At 35.0% G+C, this 20615-nt stretch overlaps 1 protein-coding gene across 1 annotated transcript in view; it reads left to right on the top strand.

Annotated features, from left to right (window-relative positions):
• The window catches only part of LOC150107348 (organic cation transporter protein-like), a 313584-nt gene that overhangs the window by 107655 nt on the left and 185314 nt on the right, over window positions 1-20615 (top strand). The window contains exon 6 of the mRNA XM_090391822.1: window positions 12152-12281. Coding sequence (XP_090247948.1) covers window positions 12152-12281 — 130 coding nt within the window. The remainder of the gene's footprint in view (window positions 1-12151; window positions 12282-20615) is intronic.

The following is a 20615-nucleotide window of genomic DNA, read 5'->3' on the forward strand; positions in this document are numbered from 1 at the left end:
TTTTATCTCTTCATCTGGATAGTCCATAGTTGGGGCATATACTTGTATAATTTTCAGTTGGTATCTTTTATTTATGAAGAGACTTAGTTCAGCTATTCTTGATGTTATTTTATTTACAAACAGGACATTGTCCTTGATTGTTTTATTTATTAGAAATCCTACACCACCAGTTGAGTTTCTGTCACATTCACAGTGGTAAAGTAGATGTCTATCTTTTAATCGCATGAGAGTTTCTTCTTTCCTTCTTATCTCTGAAAGGCCCACAACATCCCATTTTATATGTTCCAATTCCTTCATCAGTTCTTCCAATCTATCATCATCCCTAGAGATCTGCAGTTATATGTTCCTACTAATATCCTTCTATCATTGTGCACTGTAGGTGGACTCATTGTAGATAGTGGAGACTGTAGCATATTTTTCGACCTAGACCCTCTGCCTAAGTCCAGGATGCGTCCCTTTTTATGCTGGGCGACGGATGAGCTAGTATGTAATTTTCCTATTATAATATTAGGAAATATTATATATTTCCTAATACACACTATACTACTGTAGATTATTAATATAAAAGTTTAGAAAAAATGGCAATGAAAACCAATATTGTCTTGGGAGCTGCACAGAGTAGCTTTGGGTGTCGCATGCGGCTCACGAGCCACAGTTTGCCCACCCCTGGTCTATACTAATTGAGCTATAGAGGCTCTATTAAGTGCCATACCAGCCTTGATTTGCTTATACACTAGTAAGCAGCATGAATACAAAGTGTCACTGTTGAAACTGAAATAACATTTAGATGCTGTTCAGACAACATGGATTGTTTGAATAGTATCCAAATTGTGACATGCAACCACATTCACATGCAGTAGTCCACATCTCATCTTATTAAAGCCTTATAAAGGGGAATAATAACTTCCCTATCACTGCTTGTCAGTGTTTTATCAACATCAAAATAATCTGATGTGCTGCTTTGCAATATGTCCTCTAAACTTTAATTCCCTGTCCATAATCACCCCCCCCCAGGATCTCTGGCTTCATCAATTTCCTGCAGTTCATTTCCATCAGTATATTACACAGCTTGTGATTTCTTTATCACAAAGTGCACGATCTTACATGCGACAACATTAAACTGGCAGTCATTTATCTTTGTCCATTCTGCAAGTCTATTTAAGTTATCTTGGAAGATCTAATAATGCTTGAAAAAATAGTTTAACACATGTAAGGGAAATCAGAATTTATTAATGATGAGTGGCAACCATGGCAAAGAGAGTGGCGTTCCTCGAGATCTCTGTGAAAAGATAAGTTTAAAATTTAAAATTGTGTGTAGCATTAGCAATAATTAGTTTTTTAATGGTGTTTGGCATAGTTATAATTCTGTATTTATTAAATTTCTTTGTTTCTTGTGTGTAGCTTTGAGCATGAGTGAAATGGTGGTGAAAAATACAATAGTAACAAAGACAAATGAAAGCTGCATTGATTTTTCAAAAAATGGTGAGATGCCATGAATGCTGCATGTATGCTTGGGAAGAGATTGAAGATATTTATTTGGAGAGGATAAATAGGAGAGATGAGAGAGTTTGGATGTGTAAGAAGTGCAGCATACTTATGGATTATGAGATATCATTGAATGTAAGCAATAGCAGGCAAAAGGTCATGGATGTAGCTGCAGGAGTAAGCAGAGTTGACAGTATGGCTGAGTGCTGGAGCAGTAACAGTAAGAAGGTGGACGAAAATGGTGATGAGTTAGCAATGTCGATGAAAGACAATGTGCGTAGATGGCAGTGAGTTAGCAGTGGTAAGCGGTAAGAGATCCAGCAGCAAGTTAGTGGCAGTGAGAGATCAGATGTGTAATGCAGTGATAATGAGATTTGCATAAATGGCACTGAAAAACTAATCGAAGATATGAAAGCAGAGTTATGAAAGATGAGGCAAGAGATTAAATATGAGGAATAAACTGAGGAGAATTGCGGATTTGTATGGGAATATGAGGGAATGGTATGAAAGATTTGTAAGAACTATCAAGTGATTTGAGATTAGCAATGCACAGATATTCCAGAAGAGGAAAGTCACTAGTGACATGCCCCAGGGGTCTGTTTTTAGGCCATTGTTGTTTAATTTGTATGTAAATGACATTGGAAAGGGGCTTTAAATGGTGATATATTGTTGTTTGCAGATGATGCAAAGTTGAGTAGAGTTATGAAAAGTAGAGCAGATGTTGTAGCTGTGCAAGAAGACCTAAATCAGGGGTTACCAAACTTCTTTGACCGTCGACCCCTTCAAGAGTTTCTTGACTTTTTATTGACCCCCTCTATTTTACTATTATGTAATTATAATAGGACAAGCAAAAAAAGATGCTTATGTGAGTTTTTAGTTACAGTTTTGTTTATTTTATAGTTACAGTGTTTATTGTATGTATAATATAGTATATATTATTATATTACTACTACTACTATCACTAGTAATATCACTGGTATTACTAGTGGTATTAATGAACTACTGATATTAATATTGCTGGTATTACTACCAGCCCTGCTCAACTCTTCAACATAGAGAAGTTTAGTTCGTGAATGAATAGCGATTGAATTATAATATGTATGTTGATGAATTTTAGAACATTAACGCTCACTTGTATGTCGATGCGCAAAAATGAGACTGGGATTGAATACGTGTAAGTAAATAAGAACCATGCACGTGTTGCAATCTCGCTCCTGCCGCACCGACCGGGCAGGAACCACCAACATTCGTTTATTGGTAAATACGTCATTTTGGCCTACTTGACTGTCCTCTTACTATTTTCATGACCTTGCTCCATCTTACAGGTCTTTCATGTCACTGTTCCCACGATTCACTCTTAATTGCATTGTCATTCAGGATGGAGGTAATCCAAGTTAACCAAATTAACTATTACCAGTACAATGATGTCTTATATTTTTCTATCGATCCCTGATCCCGAATCGACCACTAACAATGTTATATCGACCACTTTGACGACGACTGACCTAAATAGACTGTCTGAATGGGCAAACGTGTGGGGATGTCAGTTTAATGTTACAAAGTGTAAGGTTTTAAAATTTGGGAAGCAAAGATAGGACGTAGAGTATAGGATTTATGGAGGATATTTTGGAGGAAACAATGGATTTGGGAGTTTGTGGTGGATAGAGACTTGAAATTTCATGGACATTTTGATAAAATTGTGAGGACAACACAGTGGATTATAGGAATGATGCATAGAACACTGACATGTAGAAGTAAGGATGTTTTGATTTCATTGTACAAAGCTTTGATCAGTCCACTTATGGATTACTGTGCACATATTTGGTCGCCAGGTTTTCTTAAGAATGATGAGATGTTGGAGAGGATTCATAGATGATTGTCTAAGTTGGTTTCTGGTCTCTAGAATGTAGAATATGAGGACAAATTGAGATAATGCAAATTACAGATCCTAGTGTATAGAAGGAAGAGGAGGAGACATGATTGAGACATATAAGTTGGTAAAGAGTAATTACCAGATTAGTGTGGATGAGATTTTTCATAGAACGTATGGAGATGGGGAGAACAAGAGGCCATTCCTGGAAGCGGTGTGAGGAGTATATTTTTTGCATGGAGAGTAGTAGGTGATTGGAATGCATTGCCTGAGAGTGTGGTGAGTGCAGAGACAGTGAATGCATTTAAGTCGAGATATGATGAGATATGCATGTGAGAGAGGACCTCCCACAATGAGTGTCTTGACTCCACGGAGGTCTGTTGATGATAATAATAATAATTAGTAACTCCCATATATTTTGTTTATTGCAACATGAGCACCATTTAGGTAAAGACCAAAATAATTGGTTACAATATTTTGGTCAAACAACATGAGCGAACAATTGTGATCAAGACATCCATGTGTCTTGATCACAGTTAAGTGAACAGGAGAAAGCTATTCAAGTTCCACGGAACCAGGTATAGTTGTGTAACGTAATGTAAAAATCAATAAATTAATAAAAACTAATACAATGGATATAAAGAACCCACGATTCAGAAAATAATTGGTAATTATCATCCTTCATGAAATTACAACCTAATATTAAGAGGATTTCCATACCTTAAAGGGACTTCTGGACAAATAACAAGGATTCTCCATTACACTTTGTTCACTACTTTCAAACCAACATGAAAGTTTCGTCTTTCTTATCACCTACTAAAGATAAATTGCCTATATTTTCCTTACCCAGTGTTTATCAAGTACCCTGTTTCATTGTGGCTTTGCTATTTTGTGCAGGCCAGCTATTCTGCTCAGAGATGAGAATCAAGATCAAAATCCAAAACTACATGATTTCTTTAATTAGACTGTTCAGGTCTTGCTTCTCATACTATTAACAATATAGAGTTTATTGGAATCAGACCAAAATGTTGCACTACAGTAGATTTAAATTCGATTATCTGTTCCTTGAAATGTGTGAAATCATATGATCCTGATTTTAATTGAACAGACTGTGTATCTGTCTCCAATTTTTGGGGAAGTAATCACCATAAATTATTAATTAATTTTTAAAATTTAATTTTTTTTATTATTTTATATTATTTTATTAGTTTTGAATTATATAGCAATACCTGGTTCCCCTGGAACTTTAATAGTGTTTTCTCCTGTTCATTCATCTGTAATCAAGACATGTGTACACTGGTTACATGTTAAAATTACATGGGATAAAATTACACTGCCAAAATTACACAAGGATGAAATTACATATAGATAAAAATACACTAAGAAAAAATTACACAAATATGAATATCCGAAGTGTTTTACTTTAGAGTTTTTAAATTTTTATGATGAATTTTATATTTATTTTCAGATAAGAGTTCCGTTAATTTTGTAATATACTTTATAAGACCTACCTGTTGACTTTAATTCGATTAAAATATTATTGGTATTTTGTTGTCAAATTAAACACATAAACTTTCTCAATATTGCAAAAATTACTTTTATTTTAAAAAATAATAAAAAACAAACACTAAGTCATATAAGCTATGCAATGTAAAAAATCCAATCGTCTATTAGAGTCATAATTTTGTACAATATTTGAAATACGTTGTTTTAATGAAATGTACCTACAACGTCCTGGGTTTCATTGACCAGTTAAATGCTGCGAATAGTTTGTATGTTGTAAAGGTAATTCTTTAACAATGTTAATCCAAAAATTTCCAAACAATTGGATGGGAACACTGAAAGAGCGACTGACGTCCATAGTGCCATCCTTCGATACAATTCATAGTTCTAGCTATACAGTTGGCTGCACCGTGTCTATGGTTCCAAGTAGAAATATTGAATAGAGGTTGTCTATAAGTGCCATTCCTGAGCTGTCGACCTCAAATATATGTATGTTCGAAGTAAAGGAGAACTTGCTCGATTTGTTCATTATATTTGTCTAAATTAGAGAACAGACCAGCAACTTCTAAAAATGTTTCTAACACTTCTTCTGGTAAAAGTGCAAATGATTGTAACATTTTAATGTGTACTGCAAATGACTGATTGGATTCATATAGAGATTGTAGTCTTTATGTGATTTTAGAGATTAGAACTTTCAGATTTTATGTGTACTTTTTTGTTTGTGTAATTTTTTCTTTGTTTTTTCTTCCCTGTGTAATTTATTAATTTCGTAATTTCGAAATTACTTGTATAAATATTTTCCTATTTTTTCTTTTAATTTTTTTTCTTAGTGTATTTTTATTTGTGTAATTTTTTGTTTAATTTCGTAATTTCGAAATTACTTTTTTAAATACACAACTAATTTCTTACTCGTGTATTTTTTCCTTTTAATTTTTTTCTTAGTATATTTTTATCGATGTGTAATCTTTTCTTTGTGTAATTTCTTCCCTGTGTAATTAAAATTTCGTCCTCATGTAATTTTTGCAGTGCAATTTTATTCCGTGTAATTTTTTCCTGCGTAATTTTGTCCTAACACGGTGTACACTCATGTCACAGTGAGTGAAATATATAGGCATTGTTAAAAAATTCCGATTTCCCTTACATGTCTTAAACCATTTTTTTAAGCATTATTATGTCTACCTCATATTTTTCTATGAAACATCTTCCTGTATGTTGGTTTTGGGTCAACCTTTGACCATGTGTATTGCTGTAATCTTTACTATGGTGCAGTACGACCTTTGTTGGTTTTGTGTCAATAAACTATCATCTTCATTGACTATCACTCTTCCTAGCTTTACATCATGAGCAAACAACTGAAAATTTCCTCTTAAATCATTTCCTGTATCACTGATGTACAAATTAAACAGTAGAGGACCAAGTACTGAGTCCTGTGCACACACAGAGCAGCCCACTCTGATTTCTTGTCCATCTACACTGGTGCTTCAAGAAATGATATTTCTGTTGGCTGTGCTGCTGTTTCCTGACCTTCTTACCTCCAACCAGATCACATCTGATTGCAGTAATTATATAGCAGAGTTGCATGCCTTGCACTTGTGCATATAAAAGAAAACTGCTACCAAAAGTGTGTTATTTATACAGACTCATTGAACTCTTTACAGGTTATCTCCTCTCCTATGTATAATCCCCATCCAGTACTTTATAAGGTGTTACACCTGTTTTACAAAATGAAAATCCTTAATTTTGATGTTCAGTTGTGCTGGATTCCCAGCCACATTGGAATTAAGGGAAATGAGGCTGCAGCTGCTAAATCAGCTCATACTTTCTACACGTACTGTTTGACAGTACCATATACAGACTACTGACAGTTTATAAGATCAAAGCTAATTGCTCAAGAGCAGGAAGCATTGACAAACGAGTTATATGACATGTAAACCTGAAATTAAGCATTGGCATTCTAGTCAACAGAGTCCGCGTGGTTAGCCTAGTGGCTTTGCGCTTCGCAACCATATGCCTGGGGAAGGAGTGTCCTAGGTTCGATTCCCGTCGGAGACGTGAGGAGCTGAAGGATCTTCCTCAGCCATAGCCAAGTTAGCCGGTCTTGGGCGCGGGCAGTAGGGTTTTTTCCGCCAGTTTATCTGGTGTTTTTCATCCCGCAAGCAGGCAAACCGGCCCCTTGAACACACAGGGATACAGCCAAGAATACCTTGAGGCATAGGAGTGACCATTCTATCCTCGTATTTCGGTTACGAAATCCAAGCATGCTTGGAAGGTTGTGGGCCTTAAAGGCCTGTTAAAACCAGTGGGATAGATTCTAGTCAACATATAAAGAGAAAAGAGGAAGTTGTTCTTGTTAGGTGCACAGGTCACAGTCATCTTACAAATTCTTATTTAGTGAGTACCCTCCCATGTGTGAAATATGCAATACATGTCTCACTATCTGTCATATTATGGTGGAGTGCCAGCACTTCACATGAGAGAGAGAGAGAGGAATAAAATTTTTACCTATCTAACCAAGCCATAATACACTCAGGCAGATTGCATGATGTTAGAAAGTTAAATTTCTACAAAGAATTAATTTATACAAGCACATTTGACTGTAATTTTGTTTATATGTAAATACTGCATTGCTTAACTTTTATTTACTAGTTTATTTTTCGACTAATTATGTATTGCTGTAGCGTTTGACCTTGTAATTTTGTTTATATATAGATACTGCATTGCTAAACTTAATTTTTATGCATTTTTTGACTATTTATGTACTGTTGTAATCACATTTGCTATAATTTTATCTATATGTAGATACTGCATTCCTTGGCTTGGTTTTTGTTCATGCATTCTGTTTATTTGCTTGTACTGTTGACTATTTATGTACTGCTGTAACTTTTGATCTTGTGTGTTGTTGTGACCTTTGCAGTAATTTTGTTTATATGTAAATGTTGCATTGTGGAACTTAATTTTTGTTCATGCATATTGTTCACTAATTTCTATTTGAATGCGTTTCTGTAACCTTTGTTGTAATTTTGTTTATATGTATATTGGTTGGCTTGTCTTGCATATTTGTGCATGCACATTGTTTACAATTTTTCTTTTGACTGTTTATGTAAAGTCCGATTATTTTCTTTTGACTGTAACCTTTGACCATGTGTATTGCTGTAATCTTTATTATGGCGCAGTATGACCTTTGTTGGTTTTGTGTCAATAAACTATAAATTAACCAACCAATCAACCTGTGCTACTCCACTGGTCATCTACCTTCTGCCAGACTCCCCATACATCACTCTTTGATATCTGTCCGTTTTATGTCTGTGTCATTTGCTTTATAAAAAGTAAACAGATTATTAGGGCAAGTCCTACCTTTTATAAAACCATGTTGCCCCAATAAAGTTGAGGAGACCATTAACCACAAGAGATAAAAGGGTGGTGGTGGTAGTAGTCCTATTGTATAAAGCTTTGATTAGACTACATCTGTATTTCTGTGCTGAGATTTGGTCATTGGGATTTGAAGGAGATGAAGTAACCTTGGAGAGGGGTTGCCCCAGTAAAGTGGTTCCATGAAAATTCACTGAAAACAGTTAATCGAAAGCCAGTTTACTGAATGGCAATTCGTCGAATGACAATTCATTGAATAAGCAATTAATTGCACGACAATTTAACGAATGGTAATTCATTGAAAAGGTAATTTATCGAATCACAGTTCATCACACGACAATTCATTACAAATGCAATTGATTGAAAAAACAATTCACCAGTAATTTTTTCATAATTCATTGAAAAGTAATTTTCTTCCAATTACTGAATACTTTAAAAGTATTCAGTAATGTTGATGTTACATATGTTGTCTGTATATAGACAACATATGCGAGTCGTCAATAAATATAATTATTTTGTTACTTACTATTATAATAACAGAATTAACTCACGTAAAATATTCTTTATTAGTAGAATTTTCGCCTGAGTATGACAGACATCATCATCCTTACTCCAAAAAACAGCTAACAGGAAAGAATTGAATGTGCAAAAATCCTTTTTAATACCAAGCCTCCTCGGCCGAATCTATTGTACTCTGAACTAAAAGCATTGAAATTGCTGAAGAATAATAAGAACCTAATTATTACGAAAGCTGACAAAGGGAAGGCAGTAGTTATTCAAGATAGAAGAGAATACAAGAGAAAAATGTCACTGTTACTCCACGACTATTCGACTTATAGGTCCTCACTTTGGATCCTACCAGTAGTCAAATAAAAAGACTTAATGCTCTTATAGATAATGTATCGATATGGGATGAAGATAAAAGAAAACAGTAAAAACCTCCTTCAGGTGCCCACCTAGATTATATGGTCTTCCAAAAGTACATAAGCCAGGAATTCCATTAAGACCTGTTGTAGACTGTATAGGTTGTCCCACTTACATAATTACAAAATTTCTGTCCAATTTACTCACTTCTTCAACCAGAAGAACTGCTACATATATAAAAAAATTCTTTGGATTTCAGAAATAAAATTTACGATCTTCATCTTTACGATTCAGATATTATGATTAGTCTACATGTTATTTCTCTATTTAAGAATGTTCTGTTAGCAGACTGCATTGAATTACTGCACCAAGAATTTCCTCCATGCATAGTCAAATTATTTTAATTTGTAATAAAGTCTGGTTATTTTTCCTTCAAAAACCAGTTATACCAACAAATCGAAGGAACAGTAGTGGGTAATCCTATATTCTCCTGCTATTGCCAACTACTTCATACAGCACTTCAAACAACGTATTTTTGACAACATTTCACCCAGACCTAACCTTTGGTTCAGATATGCGGGTGACATTTTTGCCATATGGAAGGGCACTCTGGAAGAATTACAACAGTTTCTCTCAAAATAAATGCACTTCATCCAAGGATCCAGTTCACCCTAGAAATAGAAGTAAATAAGCCATTAGCCTTTCTAGATCTATAATAAATTTAGTTTAATCCTTTATCCAAGTGTGAGCAAACAAAGTTTGCACCTGAAAATATCTTCAGGACTGGGGTAAGTAGTACAACACCTGGTAACTTGTAGCAAAGGTGGACCAAGCTAACATCACTCCTAAACTTTCAACACCTTTCTAGATCTCTTAATTGCCAACCAGGTGGTAACCTGCAATCCACAGTCTATAGGAAGGAGACTCATACAGGCCATTACATCCATGCTGAATCACATAACCTTCCCAGTCAAAAGGCAGGTATTATAAAAAACTGGTTCATAGAGCCCACTCCTTTTGTTCTTCCAAAGAACTATTACAGAAAGAATTACAATATATTAATTCCTCCTCCTTATCCAATGGATATAAGAATTCCTTCATAAAAAGAGCATTGAGTAGTAGTGTTTCAGCATCCTCTTCAAATACAGAAGAAATAATGTGTATACCTATCCCCTATGTGCAAGGCATTAGCAAATGCATAGCTAAAGTGTTAAAACCACTAAATATTCGTGTTTCCTTTCGACTCATAAGAAAAATCTTGACATGAGATCTGCTTGTATCCAGTTAGAAGAACACAAGTCATATATTCAGTACCTTGAACCTGAACAGTCTGGACTTGCAGAGCATGCAATCAACACTAGACATAGAGTTAATTGGAACAAGACAAAAGTCATTCACAAAAGTCGGATTTACAAAGAAACATGAAGCGTTACTTTACTCCCTTAACCTAAACAGATCGGATAGCCGTTAGTTGAAAATATGAAATAGAACGAAATTTCTTAAACATTAAAAGGACAAAATTTGAAGAAGCAGAAACAAAGACATCTGAAGATGCAATAGAACTTTGTGAAGAATCAAATTTTTCATAAAGTGAGCCTGTTGTAAAAAATTTACCAACACACCACTAGATACTCCAGTACCATATTTGTGACATTGACTGATGGGAGGTAGATGAACTAGAGCTGCCTATGATATTGCAGAATCTTAATGTGAATACAGCCATGACATTAGATGGTATATCAGCTCATGTATTATGACATGTTTGGCACCTCTTCTGATTAAACTTTAATTTGAGATTAGATTCAGTTCTTGGAAGGTACAAGGGAGTGGAAAAAGTGCAAAAGAGTTCCACTGCATAAAGGAGGCTCAAAAACAAAAAGTCATCCTTCCATAGTAATTCCTCCCTTTACTTGCCACATAGCAAAAGATCTTTGGGATTTATTTTGGCCTCATCAACTGGTCTTCCTGATCTAATCAGCTTTGTCCTTCCTTACCCTATGGTTCACCCTTCTTAACTCTGCCTTGTATTGCTCATAGGACTCGATCATTCTTTATCTTTACATTCCCTTCATAATTTTTGATATATTGTTTGATACTGCTTCTTCAAATATCACTTGACCATCTCTCATTCACTGCTAACATCTCTCCCCTCGAACTTCTTATGCCAAGGTACTGCTCTAAACTGAGACTTGCAGTTTGTCATAATCATCTGCATTGTAATTACACATCTACCCCTTTTTAACAGAAGATTTTGCATATATGGTAATCTCCCAGGACAAAGAGTTGAAGTTCAGAGAGCATATTGCAAAAATTGGTAAAATAACTGAACAAATTACTTGGATGTTAAAAAATATACTAACAAGTAAAGATAAGGAAGTTATTATCTCTCTTTATGATTTGAGACTATGGATTTAAGGTTATGATTTAAACAAATCTTGACTACTGCTCACAGATTCGATCACCTGTGTTTCTTGGGGATCAGGAGGTGATCGAAAGGATTCAGAGATAAGTGACCAAGATGGTGACAGCTCTGTGGAATACTCCCTATGAAGATAGGTTGAAGGTGTGTGGGTTACAAAATTTAGTTGATAGGCAGAAAAGAGGAGACATGATAGAAACTTTTAAGATATTAAAGGTTTTTTTTTTTTTAAAATTGATGCAAGTGAAATTTTTCATATATGACAAATAGTCAGAGAAGTAGGGGCCATCCTTGGAAGTTGTGTAAGACTATGGGTAGTAGGGGGGGGGGGGCATATTTTTCATGTGGAGAGTGGTGAGTGAGTGGAATGGGTTGCCAGAATTGGTTGCGAGTTCCTTGATGATGAATGGGTTCAAGGAGCGGTATGATAGGATTTGTGTGTATGATGGTCGATTTGGGTCTCCCACAATGAGTCTCTGCACTCCATGGAGATGCTGTAAAATAATAATAATACCACATGATTGAATACTTTCATCAAGTGGAAGCAGCATGGCTATATTAGTATAATTATGAAAAAATAACTAAATGGCAGAAAAGTCTATGCATAATAGTATACAGCCTCTAAAATGGTATCCTTTCAGGTTCCTTCCAAAATCAGTACGGTGGCTTATCTCTAAAGGAAAATATGAGGAAGCAAAATGTGTAATTTTAAAGGCTGCTAGGATAAATAACACAACAGTTCCAGATTATCTTCTTAAGTCACCTGAACGGGTTAGTGTTTTAATGATTTTATATGATTGACAGAAAATATGACAGTATATTATGTAGTTATGCATATTTTGTTTAAATTTTCTCTTCCCATTTTTTTTTTCTTTATTCACCATATATTATGAATTGGAATGGATTCATTGTGATATATTTATGCATCAAACTACTGTCTCTGAGATAAATTTCAATTAAATAACTTTAATTGAAATTAAAATTACACTTTACGTTATGACTGTTGTATTAAGGTCATATTCCTCAAAAGTATATCCACATGCACATTGCAAAAGCTACTTTAGCACACTCCTGTAAGTTATTTGTCTGGCAAACATGATCTGTCTATTCTAACATTTTGTGGTTGGGGGGGGGGTGAATATGCACGCACAGAGACATATATGAAATAGATTAAATGACTATAAGCTGAGAGATAAAAAATAGAAATAATATTTTAATTAAGTAAACTGCACCATTAGTTTTGTCTTCTTAGTAGACTTCTTTAGGTGCATAACATGAGGGCACTACCAACAAACATTGAGAAAGAAAAAAAATCTATACATTAAAGTGTTATCAATGTTTTGTGGTCTGTTAACGGTCTTGTGAACACCAAAGTTGGATAGCAGTGCAATGACAGTCTGAGAGATCATAGCTGAGGTTAGCATTGAGATGTACTGGATTGAGGATGATTTCTTTAGATTCTACAATTCTTCTTTCCAATTCATCATAGTATTGAAAGATATTTTCCGATTCCACATTATGTTGTAAATAAAGAGTTTAATAAAAAATAAGCAATTAAAACTTGACAAGTTTCGCAAGTCGTAAGACTTACATCATCAATCAACCCCTGATAATTTTTATTAAACTCTTTATTTACATCATAATGCAGTCTCAGTACCGAAAACTTCCCACAGAATTGCTAAACAATTACAGAAACTTATGTTTCCATGTAGATTCTTACTGTCAATAAATGGTTTATATTGAATTATATCGTTCAATGAAGCTGGTAATCATGATGGATTTAGGAGAGAGGCATCTTGGAGCAGTGCTATTAGCTTAAGAAACTACTAGGAAAGAATTTCAGTAGTGCATGGGAAGTGGTCAGGAATTGTTTGAGAGAAGTAGTGTCAGACTGTATGTTTCGTAGTCAAGAGGATAAACCAAGTGAGGCATTAAGTGAATGAGTAGAGATGTAAAGAAAAAAATGATCGGCTTACTCCTGAGCAGTACAAAGCACAGACAAGAAGGTTGACTAGTATGATAAGAAAGGCCAAATCAGATTATGAGAGAAAATTAGCTAAGCAGACAAAGTAAATCTAAAGTGTTTTATGTAGCAAGTAAGAGAAAGAATTACTATGGAAGATGGTGTTAATCAATGCAGATGGTAGGAAACAAAATCAAAAGAAATAGTTGAGTTGCTGAGTGATTACTTTGTCAAGGTAATGTAGCTTGCAGTTGCTTGCTGCTTACTTACAGAGACTGATGTCAGAATTGAGGGATGAATAGGAGGCACTCATCATATTGATAAATACTGATGTGAATACAGCAGAGGGACTGGATGTCATGACATCCCTTGTTATGTAAATATGCAATAGAATCAGCAGTGCCTGTGATGAAGTTGTTCAATGTAAGTCTCATGTCTAGTAAGGTTCCAACATGGTGTTAAGAGGTTAAGATAATTCTATTATATAAAGGTGGCTCCAAGACAAAAGTAGCACATTGCAGACTACCATCTCAGGAGTGGTGGTTAAACTATTGGAAAAGTTGGTTAAAGGAAAAATCTAGCAATGGATGGACAATACTCTATGGCTTTGTAAAAGGTAGGTCCTCCATTCAAGTGCCATCTCCTATCCAGGAGGTTGACTACCATGATATAACTCATGGTTAACTACGGGTGTAACGATGTGGTGATAACTCTATCTCTTCCACCTATTGTAAGCATTCATGGCTATAAATCTGTGTGCTTTCAAAAGGACCAGTTTTCCTGTTCTGAGGGACAAAAAACCTGAGCTTCTGTGTGAAAAAATCCTCTACCTCCATATGAGACTGGCTAACTCACCTTTAGTTGAAAAAGACCAGATAAAGATTCCTCACATCATAGACAGGAATCGAACCCAGGTCTTTCCGACCAAAGGGCTTTGTCTATACCGAATGGGCTATGGAGGCCCAAAAGTATGGCCTACCTAAGTAATATATAACATTATACTATATAATATTATACTTAAATTTTATAATGACAGCAGAATTAGAGTAAGGAAGGAAATGATTACACCATGATACTACTAATCTTTGCAAAGGCAGTTGACAGAATACTACATGAATAAATATTATGAAAATTGGAGCAAATTGGAATGGATATGTAGCTGGTAACATGAATGTGGGGGTGATTAACATACAGACACCAGAGAGTCATATCTGGTGGAGTGAAATCTAGAAGAATGAGGGTGACCAGTAGAGTGCCTCAGTGTTCTGTACTGGAACCACTACTCTAATTTGTATATTAATGATAGAAAGATTTTAAAGGAGTGAGTGTGAGAATGATGAAAAATGTCAAATGTAGTTTTCTCAGATATCAAATTTGAAAAGGATGGTCAATACAAGATGCAAAAGTAGTTGTGGTGCTAAGGAGATGCTGCTTATGTATCTCCTAATACCAGAAGCATCAGAAATAAGGGGATGAAGTTACATTGCTTAGTTCAACTAGGCAAAAGTTGTAGTTAAATCTAAAAGTTAGGTATTAGTGAGAATTGTTAGATGATGATACAATTATATGGATAGAATGCAAGAAGTATGGTATTTTCACAGAAGATAGAGAGAGAGAGAGAGAGAGCAAGAAGGGAAGAGAATTATTAAAGATGGCAGAAGAATTATAACCAGTAAGAGCAGAAGTTCAGCAGGAAGCATTTGAAACTGTCTGGTGGGAGAGTGTGGTCAAAAAGACAATATATATATATATTGGTTGCAGCTGTAGGAGGTACAAGAAAAGATATAGGCTGCATGCATCAGCAAATTGACACAATGAGTACAGGGTTAGTGATTATAATGGAACCTTCATGGACATGGATTGGAAGGAAGATTTGTCACATGCAGGGAAAGAAATGGAATTGATGCAACTACCAAAAAATCATTACCTGAAACAATATATGTTAAAGAAGATTGTAGGTGGTTTGAGAGTGCTAGTGAATTGATGATAGCATCAGAAGATTTGTCCATAACCAAGGTAACCACATTGTCTCAGATTCAGGAAGCAGTCATGCAGTCTTGACTTGGTGGTGGCCAAATGTATAGAATTTTCAGTTAAGCATGGGTATATATGGAACTACAGAGCAGGCACATATAGCAAACTTAGAATGCAGCTTATAACAGTATCATGATATAAGAATCTGCCAGGGACAGGATGTTGACAATGCATTGAAGTTAGTCTTGGAAAGAATTTACAGGAAGCAGTATCAGACTGTTCTCATGATCAGGATGATAAATCTGGGTAAATTCATGAGTACCATCATTATTAAATCCTGAAGGGAAAAAAAAGATTGGTTGGACACACACACACATAAATCTCAAGTATACGTGATTTCTTAAGTTAAGGAAAATTGTGGAAGGAAAACTTGGTGAAGAACAAGCTGGATTCAGGACAAATAGAGGTTGTCATGATCAGATGTTCACTTTAAGACAATTGAGAACTCTTGGGAATATAATGAGCATTTGTATTTAAGTTTTGTTGGTCTGAAAAAGGCATATGACAAAGTGCCAAGAGGAAATACCATTAAAACAATGCAGTTATATACTGTAAATGGGACATTATATCGAGCAGTACATAGTCTTTATTTATGCTATGTCAGCAGGTTAGATTTGAAGGAGGTACAGGAAGATAGTTTGAGGTAAAATCAGGTGTGTGACAAGGATGCACATTATCTCTGCAATTATTTATTATCTATATGGATCATGTTATGAAGTAAATGGTATTAAATCTGATATCAGAATTGGCGATGTTAATGTTAGCTATTTATTTTTAATGCGGATGATGTTATACGTCTGAATAAATCCAGTACAAGTCTGCAAGATTCCCTGACTAAATTGAATAACTGTTATAATAAACTGGGTATGAATATCAGCAATAAAAAGACAATGAAAATAGCAGAGACATTGAAAACCTTAACTGTATCCTGAATTGTGAAACCTATAGAACAAGGAAAAAATTCCAGTTATTTAGGCACAATTTTTAATGAAGATGGTAAATTAAATATGGAAATAGACAACAGAATTAGTAAAGCTGTTATGGTAGGAAGTCAGCTGAGTAAAGTTATATAGAATAAGAAAGAAATTAGTGTCAAAACAGTAAACTAGCTGTATACAAGACAGTGTTCAAACCAGTTTTAATTTATGGATCTGAGAGCTGAGTTAGAAATAAAACACTTGATCAAACACTGGAGACCTCTAATATGAGAGTTCTAGAAAGATTAGTGGAGTGAACAGATGGCATCAATATCACATTTAAAATGAGGATATTAGGAAAGAACTTGCTATTGTTAACATTGAGGAATGTGTTAGCAGAGTTTATCTCAGCTGGTATGGTCACTTAAACAGAATGGGATAGGAAAGATTAGCAAAACAAGTGTTTTTTTTTTTTGCCAGATTGGCAGGGAAAACACGTAGAGGAAGACCAAGATGTAGATGTATTGATAAAAAAGGCCTTAAAAGACAGAAATATAAAATCTGATCAGAGAACATATTGCAAAGGTTGTGAAGACAACAAACAGAATTACTGTAGTGTTGATGAGGATATTTGCCCATCAGAGATAAGAGAGTGATAGTATGATTGTATAAATCCTTGATTATATCATTAAGAACAAAGGAAAATGGAATGAAGAAAGACAATGAGAAATTGCTAAAATAATTTTGGAGCTAAACCATGTGTGGATTTGACCATTAACTACCCGTGTTTGTGTATGATCAGAGGAAAGCAATGGAATAGTGGTGGCCAATCAGTGGAGCAGTATCCATGGAAATACCTATATAAAAGACAATAGCTTCCCTCCAATGTCCAAAAGAACAGCGTTTTCTTTTGGAGACATTTGGAGGGGGGCTATTGAGAAAGTGAGGGATCATCTATTAGCACATAATGTAGTGTAGGGTACCCGACCTTCTTTATTTCTTGTAATTGAGAGGGATGAATTTAAGGAGTAGTATGATAGCATTATTTGAACTAGAGTTGATCTTCTGTGATGAGTTCTGTTATTATTATTTATTATTATTTGGAGGTATCCAAATAACAGTAAATCATACTAAGCAATTAATATGAAGTCATTAGCATCTATATACGAGTAGCCTAGTCATAAAGATACTTGACATGCAGTTTGCTTACACTTGGGTAAAGGATTAAACAAGAATATAATTTCTTGGCATCTTTAATTTAATAATAAATCACATTTTGCAAAGTATCATAAGGTGTAACACATACAGACACACATATGAACATATATTAAATTAAACTTGCTAAGAAATTATAGGGAAATACAAGCAGCCCTCGGTTTATACCTCATTTCCGTTCATGAAAAAATGATCATAAACCGAATTGGCATAAAATGAACCCAATTTTAATGCAAGGTACAAAGTCATGTTCCGCTCAGTCAAAAAATATGCACATGAAGTATGTGTAACATTATATTTAAAGCTTCGATAATACATACATATATATATTTGTTAAAATAAAATGATTAATAATGAAAATAAAACAAAATTATATACAAAATTTATGAAACTTCGAAAAGATATTACGTATTTCTATTTTGAAGTTCCTGGTTTCATATGGTGAAACCTGTATAACTGAGAGGAGACCTCCACATAGCCTTTAAAGGAATGCAGAGAACCAACCAGGGCTTCTGACCTAATGTTTAATCCTCAACTTCTCGTGGTGCACCCTGTTGGGTATCTACCTGGATACTGAACAAACGAGGATGGACTGGAAATTTGGGAGTTAGCCGACCAAATTGAATTCTTATTGGCTTAAACCAAAATACAAAATGATGGTACAACATGACAAAATTTCATGCCGGCTGGGGCGTCGCCCAGTTAAACAAGGCCCCTGTTGTTTTTGCCAGGGAACCAGGACAAACAGCGAAAAGTCAGCTACTGGAACAAATCTAAAAATAAACCCCAACTCAACATCACCAGAGTTAAAGATCGGTACTATCAACGTAAGAAGCCTGAATGGCAAGGAAATAGAGCTAGCTGAGGAATTAGATATGTACCAGATCGACATAAAACAGGAGACTGAAACAAAAAAGACAAAAACTGGTGAGATCTTTCTGAGCAATAAATACAAAATGTTATATTCAGACAATGACAATCAAGGAAAAGGAGTAGCCATAGTATTCAACACTAAATACGAGGCAGGCAAATTCAAGTAGAGTGATGTGGGCAAATATCAGAATGGGGAACTGAACAATGAGACCTATTTGTGCCTATGGTCCCACAGAAGGCTCTACTAAGGAAGAAGTGGAAGAATTTTTTGAGGCTCTAGAGAAAGCTACTGACACAATGAAAAAGGAAAAGTTGGTCCTTGTTGGCGATCTAAATAGCAGAGTAGGAAGTGATTGTCAGACATACAAAAATATTTTGGGAAAATTTGGAGAAAAGAGCAAAGCTAATAATAATGACAAATACCTATTGGATTTCTGCTCAAGACATGGACTGGTTATTACTAACACCATGTCCCAACATAAAAATGTGCACAAATTCACATGGAGAGAAGAGGCAAGGAATAAGAAAAGTCTCATTGACTGTGTTATTGTTGATAGTGATGTTTTCTCCCTGGTGCAGGACACCAGAGTGTACAGAGGATTTGAAATTGGAAGTGATCACTATTTAGTCTTGAGCAGGATAAAATTGAATTTCATATTGAAAAGAATAACATGTAAGAAAGTTTTAAAGTGAATAAAAGTTGAGCAGCTCTCGGATGTGAACTGTAGACTAAAATACACAAAGATTATTGAAGAAAAAATGAAAGAGTTTGAGAACAGGAATCAAACCTCGGAGATTCACTGGCAAACTCTGAAGAAAACATTGATTGATTCTGCCAGAGAGGCATGTGGTGAGGTTGTGTGCAAGGATTAAAAAATCAGAACTCCCTGGTGGACACAGGAAGTTAAAGTTCCTGGCAAATAAGTCAGCTTGTGCTCTTTGAGAATAAAGAGACAAATGTAAGAAAGCTAAACACTGTGTAAAACTAGCTAAACAAAAGTCATGGGAGGATGTTGGCAAGAACAAATAAATATCAAGAAGGTGGCAAAATATTCTGGAGGTTGTTGAAGAAGCTCAGAAATGGAGGAAATAGCTCTGTAAAAGGAATTAGAGATGATAAAGGTGACATGAAAACAGGAGAAAAAGATATCCTTGAAGTATAGAGTAATTACTTCAAAAAAATTGTTAAATGAAACAAGCAGTGGTAAAAAACACTCAACAGGCATACAGTCAGGAATACATATCTATACTTGAAGAAGAAAAAGCCATCAAAGGCTTGAAATGTGGAAAGGCAGCAGGAGTAGATGATATTCGACCAGAAATGCTTAAGTATGGTGGTATAAAAGTCTTACAGTGGCTGCACTGCATAGTTCAGAAGGCGTGGACAGAGGGACGAATTCCCGATGATTGGAGTAGAGCTCTCATAGTACCCATATATAAAAAGGAAAATAAAACTGAATGTGAGAATTATAGAGGTATTTCCTTACTGAGTTTCCTGGTAAACTTTATGCTAGTATACTTCAGAAACAGTTGAGAAGAATTGTGAAAGAAAAGCTGGGTGAAGAACAGGCTGGATTCAGGCCAAATAGAGGCTGTCAGGATCAATTCTTCACATAATGACAAATAGTTGAAAAATTATGGGAATATAACAAAGATCTGTATTTAAGTTTTTTCGATCTAGAAAAGGCATATGACAAGGTGCCAAGAGAAAAGCTATTCAATATGCATTGGTTATATAGTGTCAAAGGGGCATTATATCAAACAATACTTAGTCTTTATTTGAGTTGAACGTCAGCAGTTAGAATTGAAAGAAGTACAGGGAGATGGTTTAATGTTAAATCTGGTGTGAGACATGGATGTACATTATCCCATCTCTTATTCATTATCTATATGGGTCACATTATGAAGAAGTGGTATTAAACATGATATCAAAATTGGAGATGTTAATGTCAGCTCTTTGTTTTATGCAGACAGATGATGTTATACTTCTAAATAAATCTGCTGCAAGTTAGCAAGATTCCCTGACTAAATTGAAATAACTGTTGTAATGGATATGGTATGAAGGTCGGCAATGAAAAAAAACAGACAATGAAAATAGGCAGA

The sequence above is a fragment of the Typopeltis vanoorti genome, chromosome 4 (assembly GCF_054136105.1).
Source record: "Typopeltis vanoorti isolate ZY-2024b chromosome 4, IOZ_Tvanoo_1.0, whole genome shotgun sequence".
Lineage (NCBI taxonomy): Eukaryota > Metazoa > Arthropoda > Arachnida > Uropygi > Thelyphonidae > Typopeltis > Typopeltis vanoorti.